Genomic DNA, 8,945 nt, shown 5'->3' with positions numbered 1-8,945 from the left:
GCATACTTTTAAAGTGGTAACAGCAGTAAACATTTGTAACATAAGACAGTATTAATCCAGGTGAACTTCAGGTTGTTGAGTTCCACCAGGACTCTTCATGTCACATTGGTACACTTACCTATGAAGGCTGTGAGTGCTGAAGTGGATCCATTCATTCATTCTTGGTTAATAATTGATAAGAATCTGATTTCTCCTTAGCTCTTTGCTCGTTGTACCTGCCACATCAGGTGAAGTGTATGGTGAGTCCATCTGCAGATGTAGGAATTAAACTTACAGGAAGACAATTGTGTAACTCTGTCCTTGACTTTATAGAAATTTCCCCGACATCGACAAATAACTTCAATTCTTATGGTTAAATACTTATTCTTTATTTCAAACTTTTAACCTTAATTACATGGAGGTAATTTTATCTTTAATAGTTAGCATTTTCTTCAATTCAAAGTCCACAGACACTTTGAGGACCCTGTGTCACCCCTAAAACAAAACCAGGTGTACAACATACAAATATGCACACATTACAATTCATTTTCATGTTGTAGCTTAGATGAAAATTTACTGTAGTAAAGAAACAATAAAGAATAGTTTCTTTCTCAGGCCACCAGTCGAATTCATGGTCATGATCAACAACAGGTAATAATATTTGTCACTCAAGTTTATTCTCAAATGTTCATTCAGAATTTGGATTGACTAAATCCTTAACTATGCAAAGCAACACAACAGTTTTTCTAGACATCAAACAGGGTTAAAACTTAGTGGGAATATTAAAGACCAGTTCTTTTTATTTCCCAGTGAACGATGACAAACAGACTCTGCATAAAAAACTCGACAAGTTTATTTTCCTCAACAGTAGCCTTTTGTTTGTTTTTTGTCTAAATAGACACATTTTCTATTTAGACAAAAAACATGATTATGAACATTATCAATGGACAATTCTACTAAATTCTTTGACACATTGTTATTGAATTAAGATTCAAGTGGTTCCAATTTCACAGGTGATTGGATCAATTGGGTGAAGTGAAGAACTTCCTTCCTGCTGGAACCCGACCACTGACGTAAGAAACAAAAACACAAAATGTAAACTTCAGTCACTACTACAGTGATGTGACAGGGTAATTTGGATAACTATGTTATTTGTATTCAAATTTACATCCCTATAAAAAAACATTTAATATAGATATAAGTTCTCGTAATATTCTTTCACAATTTTGTAGTTAAATCATCTTCAGGTGATTAGATATTATCACCAGGACAAGTTATACAGTATTTGTTTTGTTTAAACATTAAGCAGTGGAATAAGAGTTTGATAAACTGATTACTGAAAAGTTATGCTTAGCGTCCTGTATCTAATGTGTCGTGGTCTTACGTGTTAGTTAATGCGTTTCTGATCCTTCCTCTCACAGATCCTCTGCTTTCACTTTTATAGTAACTGTTCAACTCTGGAGACGTCAACGGTTGAAACAATGGACCTGAAGAATAAAGTTATGAATGAAAACATGGCAACAGACGTGTGTTCAATGTTTGCTCACGATCAGACCGACTTTGTGTAAATGCTGAACATGACACGGTCAACTGTATTCTCTGGACATGTTCAAAATAAAGGAGACATATTCCTGTGGCCCTTTTTTTGGAAAGTTAAAATCATCTCCCTTCCTAACCACTTTTCCTTGACCCTGATGGAATACGTTACAAGGTCAAGGAAAGATGTCAAGGACAAGCAGTAAGGAGTTTGGAAAGGTGAACCAGGTGTGCATCAATCGGACACTTACATTCAGTTTTTTTTTTCCTTTAAAAAAAAAAAAACTTATTTATAACTGAAGATCTGCAAAAAATGTACGAGGTGCTTCTCGCTGACGGCTCTAATAAAATTCCGAGGCAAAAACAAACTGACAATTCCTGAAAAAAGATGTATTCAATTCATAGAGGAAACCTTTAACAATTGGTTACTCATACAATTAACAACAAAACAGATTTAATTGAAAATAAAACAAGGAATGAAATAACGTGAAGAATATACAAAGAGAAGTGGAGGAAAATTGGATTTTGTTCATTCAAATCAGGATGGAAATAACTTTACATTTTGATTTATTTCTGACTTCTTGTTCACTGAGAAACAGGAAGTCATGTCACAAGATACATCACTGCATGTGTCCCCTAATGCTGCTTCCAGACAAAATTCCAACCTCCTCAAAAAAGTGCAATGCACACAACTCAAAGTCGTACTTGAGGCAAATGTATCTACCCACGACTTCAGGGAGCAGCAGTTGTTTGACGTCACAAAACATTTGGAGATTTAATATTGTAGCTGAGGCCGTAGAGCCTTTGTTGACCTCTTGTTTGTGAGATTGAGTGACAGCGCGTGATGTCTCACTCTAATGTACTGGAATGTGTTTCCAAGTAAAAAAAGTATACAAATATAAAATGCCGTTGTCTCCCTCCTTCTCTTTGTTTCTGTATGAGTGGAATTGTCCCATCATGAGCCAAATAAACATCAGCTTCTCATTTATGTTATTACCAAGCATTGGAAGTCGGAACTTGGAAGTTTCAAGTCAGAAAATCCAACATCCGAGTTGTCTGGAACTCAGCGACAGGAAGTGATGTCAGACACTGTATATGTCATTCAGTAAAAAAGATAAAACTGTGATTTGAACCCACGACACAAACTGAACTGTATGAACCGATGATTTTATTACCTCTCTGTCAGTTTTTTAACTCACCGTGTCCATGTTCCTGACCGTGAGTCTTATTGGTGGAGGATAAGGACGAAATTTTATCTGAATGAACAGCCAGGACACGCCTCCAGTAATCTTCAGGAAGAGACAAGAGTCGACAAATAACCTGTGAGAAATGATGTGCACAATGAATTCACACACTCATGTACATACACGTTAATTCTGTCTTTTAGGTCAGGCAAAAAAATTTGAATGATGATTGTTTACATGTGATTTTCATCTTATCTAATTTTGTTTGTGAGTGCAAAAGAAAGCATTTGCTATTCGTTCAGGTGAATGAATTTGAGGTGAAAGTGAAAACTGACCTTCGGTTGAGTGTTTGTGTCTCTCATGATCGTCGTGGGCGAAGGTTCAGATATCCCATGACCAACTATAGTTGGTCCAAAGACTCTCGCCAAATTATTCTGATCCATCTGACACTGAGGGCTCTTTATCACTCTGAAAATTCAAAAAACACAAGCCAAATATAAAAGAAATTTAACGTACTACTTTTGTGAAATAATCAATACTTTATCACTGTAAATCATTTCCTGCTAAAGAAAAAGTTTTGTAAAGATCTGTTCAGTTCAAACTGTTGATTGAGTTCCTCACGGTTCTGTTCTCAGTCTGCTTTTATTCATATATATATTTACAGAATATATATATATATATATATATATATATATATATGAATAATTTATATACTAATTATCTAATTATGCTAGCTCGCATTTCCCAGCATGCATTGTGAAGGTAAAGATGTTCAACAAGGTAGTTTGAACATATTTGTTTTGTAAAACAAAGACAAATATTTTTATCCCACCATTCATAAAAATTTCAGCAGTTTAAGTTTTAATCAATAAACCTTTATATTCAAAATTAAAACTTGGATTCGTTTTACGGCTCTTCTGCTCCACATACTTTTCAATGACAACTAAATATTCAAGAGTATAAAATGTATTCATTTAAAGGAGAAATTATTATTTCATAAATTTGACTGTTTTTCTTGCATCAGCTCAACACATGTGCTACATTGTGGTAATTGAAACTGAAAGCACTGTCGACATGTCACGTACCAACAAGAAGAAACCGAAAACTGTTCACTGGAAGTTCTTACTTGTGTAAGTGAAGCATGAGGAAAGCCAGAGTGTCTCTGTTGGGTTTGGGTAGTTCTGCTATGGTCTGATAAAAGATGGCTGAGCTGTTGTCTTCGTCAGACAGCTCTGAAACACAGTGATGAAGAAGAGCTTATCTCACATCAACTGGAAATAACATTAATAACTTCTTTTGTGTAGCACTTTTAATACAAACAAGTGCTTTACAACAAAAATATGAAAGTCACTAGCAATCACATTAAACGGGGTAGATAAATACTTAAAACTAATTTAAATTATGGAGAATATTTTGTGTTTAAAAAAAATATTAAGCTACGACTAAGGTTAAAGATATTTGTTAATTACATTAATGCATATGAATATATTATTGCATGAATACATTTAAGTCTGGATCTCACAATGCTGCAAATTAGATTTCAAACACTGTGCCGGAAATATATTTAATATTTATATTTGTGTGTGATGATCTCATTGATTTTATCATTGTCAGAACATGTGGAAATATTCCGTGTTCATACCTGAAGCCTCCATGAAGGTGCGGTGCAGTTTGAACGTCACCAGAGGTTCGTTTAGTTTCCTCAGAAAGTCTTTGAGAAGTCCACAAACAACATGGACGTCATGAATATGACTGAGCATGAGCGACGTTTTCCCCTGAATGAAGCGATCTCTGAGATCCTTCACCACACGGCCGCCGCCAGGGACACGGTACAGACCCCGCTGCAGACAGGGAGTGGGAGAGATGTCGATTTTTAAACCATCATATTTACAATGTACAAAAACATGATAAATGACATTCATATATTTCATGGTCAGTGAAAAACTGGAGAAACAAGACTATAAAGGAATCACGTGTCCATAGACCAGCTGTGGTCTGTGACAGAGCAGTGATCCTCTGTCCCCACATCAGCTTGACCTTGTGTTTTCTCTGGCGAGGGTAATTAAAACCACAAATAAAAATCGCAGATTAGGTTATAAACCACAAGCAAAACATTTCAAGGTTTCAAAGCAAAAAAACCACTTAGTGAATACGTCCACTTTTTAATTAAGGGTGAGGTTTAACTCACCAGTTTCAAAGCATCATGAAAACCTGCCCCACAGATCCTACGTTAATTTGAGACGGCAATACACACTGGTGGAAACAACCCCAACCCGCCGTCCACAGAGCCGGCAAAATTAATGAAAATGAAAAGTTCAATGTAGGGGCTTTAATCTGATTTAATCTACAATTTGAATAACATCAACTCACCTCCTGCAGGCCCCGCCTTTCAATCTCTGTCACACACTCTTGGATTAACCGAGGGATTCTGGGATGAGTCACCGGAGCGAAACTTTCCAATGAATCCTGAAAAAAGTTTCTTTAGTTTTTTGATTCAATTGTAGGTCTGGAATTATTTGGAACATTAATCTCGAGGTTTAATCCAGGTATTGATCCTCCAGATTCTAGTCTAAACATTAATCTGGGGCTTTACACCAACACATTAATACGGATGTTTTAACTACAGGTTAACCTGGAGGTCTAATCTGAAGGTTTAATCTGGAGCCTTATTGTGGAGTGTTAACAGGGAGGTTAATTCTAGAGGTTTGATCTGGAGATTGATTCTGCAGGTTTAAATCTAGAGGTATAAAATCAAACTTTAAATCAGATAATCTGTGAAGCTGTCACAGTAAAAATTCTGACAAAAAACTGACAAACCATCGGAGCTGAAGCTCCTGCGGCGGTGGCCGAGCAGCCATTAATGAATTTCTGTTTGCACTCTGGATGAGCGACCAGGCGACAGTTTCTACACTTCACAGCCATCTTCCCAAAGCGGATCCTCTTACCACACGGCGAGCAGGTCTCCGGTCGGATCACCTGCAGGGTTAGGAGGGTGAATCACAGCAGCAGGTCAGGATGGTGGCTCAGTGAGGTCGATGTTCATCGTGCATCTTAGGGATTTTACCGTTTTAGAAAGAAAAACATGTTTCTGGGTTTTTTCAGCTCTGTAGATGTGAAGTGAAGTGACTAACGAACGATCTTCAGATTCAGGCTCCGTCTCTTCAGATGGAAACCACACCGATGTTTGATCTGACAAATAATCAACACATCAGTTTTTATTCATCATTATATATTATAGTTATTATAATTTTTATGGTCACTTCCAACTCTCTTCATAAAAAAAAAGAACATTCATCAACTATCTATTTTTCAAGAATTTATTTTATGAATAAAAAAGTTAATCTACATATATGCTTGATTTGAGTTCTTTTGTTCTTCAACGCACTGATGAAAAAATGACTATAAATCCTGGCTGAGACTAAATGAAGCATCGGGAAGGTGAATTGACTGATATGACCATTAATAATAAAACAGATATAATATTATGATAAAAAGATTCAATTCACCTCCAACCACTGAACATTCCTGACTGTCGCTCTGTGCTGGACGTTCAGGAGATTCCTGAGTGATTCCTACGACCATGTGAATCTGACCTCGAGTGTCCGGAGTCGTCACCGACGCCTTCACGATCGTCTCGACCTCCTGAGTCACAAAAATACTCACCTTCACACTTTTAATGTCAACATTTAAAATACAAATAACTGAGCGTAACAACTTCTCCTCATGTTCTGATTCAACATTCAGTTCTTAGTGTTTTATCTCCTTCTGCTTTCTATGAAGTATCCTCTGTGCTAAATATCTATAAATACATCTGTTAGATCTTTAATTTATTGGTAATTGATGGATTATCAAATTACCCATCAAGTCATTGAATTGATCCGTTCACCTTCTCTAAAGTTTTTCTCTCCAGCAGCTCTGAGGACACGTTACTGCCTCTTCCTCGCTTAACAACAGTAACGCCGACACCAGGTCCCATCGAGGAGCGCTGCAGAGAACCAAGAGAACATCAAGTGTCAGATGGTCTGGCATCAGGGACGTCTCCAGGGGACTTCTCCAGGGGACTTCTCCAGGGGACTTCTCCAGGGGACGTCTCCAGGGGACGTCTCCAGGGGACGTCTGGGGACTGACTCACCCTTTTCTCTCTGACTCGAGATCTCAGAGGTTTTATCACAGTCGAGTCCAAATCCTAAAAAATATTAAAGCAATTTTTATTAAAATATTTAAAATCAGGAAACAGATTTTTAACTCTACAGAATTTATATACAAACAGAAGTTCACACGTTTTTTCTTACATGAACATATCTTAAAGGTTTTTTTTTATGTTTTAATAGCAACAGCTATTTTAAATACAAACGCCCAATTTGAATAAATAAAAAATTCAATCTTAACTTTCAAACTTGATCAGATAATTTCCTGTCATGTGTTGAAATACATGTTCGTACCACGTCATCATCAGTCCGGTCGTAGCTGATGTCAGAGTGAGACAAGAAGGACGACTCGTCAATCACTGACAACCTGAAGAGACAAATCCACTCATTATTAGGAACATCAATCAAAACTACTAAGGAATTGTTTCCCTCTTCCCTTTGTCTTATCTTTAATATTTGAGTGAACTTTCCGTTTGCTGCTCCGCTGCTGAGTCACGTTTCCTCCTCTGTGCTCGAACGCTGCTAACAGAGATTTCTGCTCATCGTTCAGACACGAACTTGATTTACTGTCGTGGACCAGGATGTCGCACATGAGCTGCATCTGCCGCTGCTGTGAACCAGAGATTAGAACAAAGCACATTAACCAAATTAATTTAAATGAGATCATATTAGATCAGAATAAATCAGATTTGATTACACTAGATAAGATCAAATAACGGATATGATCATTGACTTAACACTATTGACTTTTGTTTCCTTTTTGAATTTGGGATTGCTGTACCCTGTCTGCATCACAAATTTACCTTTTGGTTCTAATAAAGAAACCTTGAAATAAGATTAAATCAGATCGGGATAACATCTTGACAATTCTCTAAGTCTGACTGTTGTCCTGACGAAATGTTAAATAAGTTTGTCTTCCTCCTCTGACACAACGTTCAACATACATCTTGAAGATGAGCTCACCAGGTACTGGTAGTCAGCCTCCATCTTGAAACGTTTCTTCATCTCCACATCCAGTTGATTACGAGCGTGCTTTAGTTTCACATCCAGAGCAGCTTTGGCCACATCCGACTTCACCAGCAGCTCTTTGTATTTCTTCAGCTCCACCTCAGCCAACATCCATCGCTTCTTCACTGCTTCAAAGTTCCTCACCACTTCAACCATCTCTGGGAAAAAAGAACATCTCCATCATCACTCTGTCAATTAATCGGCCTCTTCTTCATCACATCAGATCCTCACCGCTTCATCCAGCTGAGACAAGAGACACCCACTTCTATTACTCTCACTATTATTATCATTAAAATTCAAACAGTGAACAGATGAAAGAAAAAAAGTCAAAGAAGAAGAAATGTTTTCCTTGTGAGTTGTATTTAGCTGCAACATGACACTTCACCACTAGATGTCACTACATTCTACACACTGAACCGGTAAAATCTGTTTTTATTCATTCACTTTAGGAATCGATTCAGCTCTTGTTTATTTAAATCATGATTTAATATTGTATTGGTTTCATTCAAATATGTTTTAAACAACATGTTTTTCTGAACCACAGAAATAAACCCAGCTGAACTTGTTAAACTGGTTGAGCTGGTTTTTACCGGATTAAATTGGTTAAATGTGTGTGAACAGTTTTAACGTTGTCATGAACCAGACCCATGTTTTCCTCCATGTTGATCCTCTGGAGACAAAGAGCAAGAAGCTCCTCCACGATGACCCGAGACTCCCCCATCACCACCTGAGGTCTAATCAATACACAGTGATAATCAATACATGGTGAGCATATAAAATATCTGCTAATCAGACAGGAAAGCTTTAAACTAAAAAAACATTCTGAGGCGCCACACCCTGACCTCTGACCTCATGACCTCTGACCCTCTTGTAATTTAATAAACAACAGACAAAGAACAGTAACAAAATGATAAATTAACCAACAAACAACAAGCAAAGAGAAAAAGACAACAACAAACTAACTTGAGCAAAGAAGAAACTCACATGTCGTCAGGTTCTGTTTCAGCCAATCACAGAAAAATGAATGAATGAAAGTTTAAACTCACTGTGACACAGCAGCTGCTATTCTCCTTAAATCAGCTGAGTCTGT

General features: G+C 37.2%; 1 protein-coding gene across 8 annotated transcripts; it reads right to left on the bottom strand.

Annotated features, from left to right (window-relative positions):
- Window positions 1-634: 634 nt before the first annotated feature.
- si:ch1073-416j23.1 (rac GTPase-activating protein 1) lies at window positions 635-8,944 on the bottom strand. Of its 8 annotated transcripts, none has more exons than XR_009911926.1 (18): window positions 8,840-8,909; window positions 8,501-8,589; window positions 7,811-8,013; window positions 7,319-7,457; window positions 7,142-7,215; window positions 6,832-6,885; window positions 6,586-6,684; window positions 6,206-6,362; window positions 5,764-5,888; window positions 5,517-5,675; window positions 5,070-5,165; window positions 4,342-4,540; window positions 3,826-3,931; window positions 3,035-3,167; window positions 2,715-2,804; window positions 2,513-2,604; window positions 1,364-1,466; window positions 1,030-1,047 (listed from the first exon to the last, which is right to left on the bottom strand). XR_009911926.1 is itself a non-coding variant. In XM_062378713.1 (17 exons), the coding sequence occupies exons 2-17, from the start codon at window positions 8,574-8,576 to the stop codon at window positions 1,002-1,004; spliced, it is 1,890 nt and encodes a 629-aa protein (XP_062234697.1). In that variant the 5' UTR covers window positions 8,577-8,589; window positions 8,840-8,944; the 3' UTR covers window positions 635-1,001. The 8 variants fall into 8 exon arrangements, 5 of the variants coding, with proteins under 5 accessions (XP_062234697.1, XP_062234698.1, XP_062234699.1 ...); XR_009911927.1 differs by having other exon boundaries at window positions 2,715-2,835; window positions 8,840-8,908; XR_009911928.1 differs by lacking the exon at window positions 2,513-2,604 and having other exon boundaries at window positions 635-1,047; window positions 8,840-8,908.
- Between the last annotated feature and the right edge of the window lies 1 nt (window position 8,945).

The sequence above is a fragment of the Platichthys flesus genome, chromosome 20, assembly GCF_949316205.1.
Source record: "Platichthys flesus chromosome 20, fPlaFle2.1, whole genome shotgun sequence".
NCBI classification, from domain to species: Eukaryota; Metazoa; Chordata; class Actinopteri; order Pleuronectiformes; family Pleuronectidae; genus Platichthys; species Platichthys flesus.
Note: the sequence above shows the minus strand (reverse complement) of the source record. Positions and strands in the feature narration are given on the sequence as shown.

Excerpts from the sequence above, each read along its gene's own strand:
- si:ch1073-416j23.1 (XM_062378713.1), bottom strand. The coding sequence starts at position 8,576 with ATGGGGGAGTCTCGGGTCATCGTGGAGGAGCTTCTTGCTCTTTGTCTC. Across the intron at positions 3,168-3,825 it reads CTCATGCTTCACTTACACAA|AGTGATAAAGAGCCCTCAGT; the intron begins GTAAGAACTTCC and ends TTGAATTTTCAG. Across the intron at positions 2,836-3,034 it reads ACACAAACACTCAACCGAAG|GTTATTTGTCGACTCTTGTC; the intron begins GTCAGTTTTCAC and ends CATTTCTCACAG.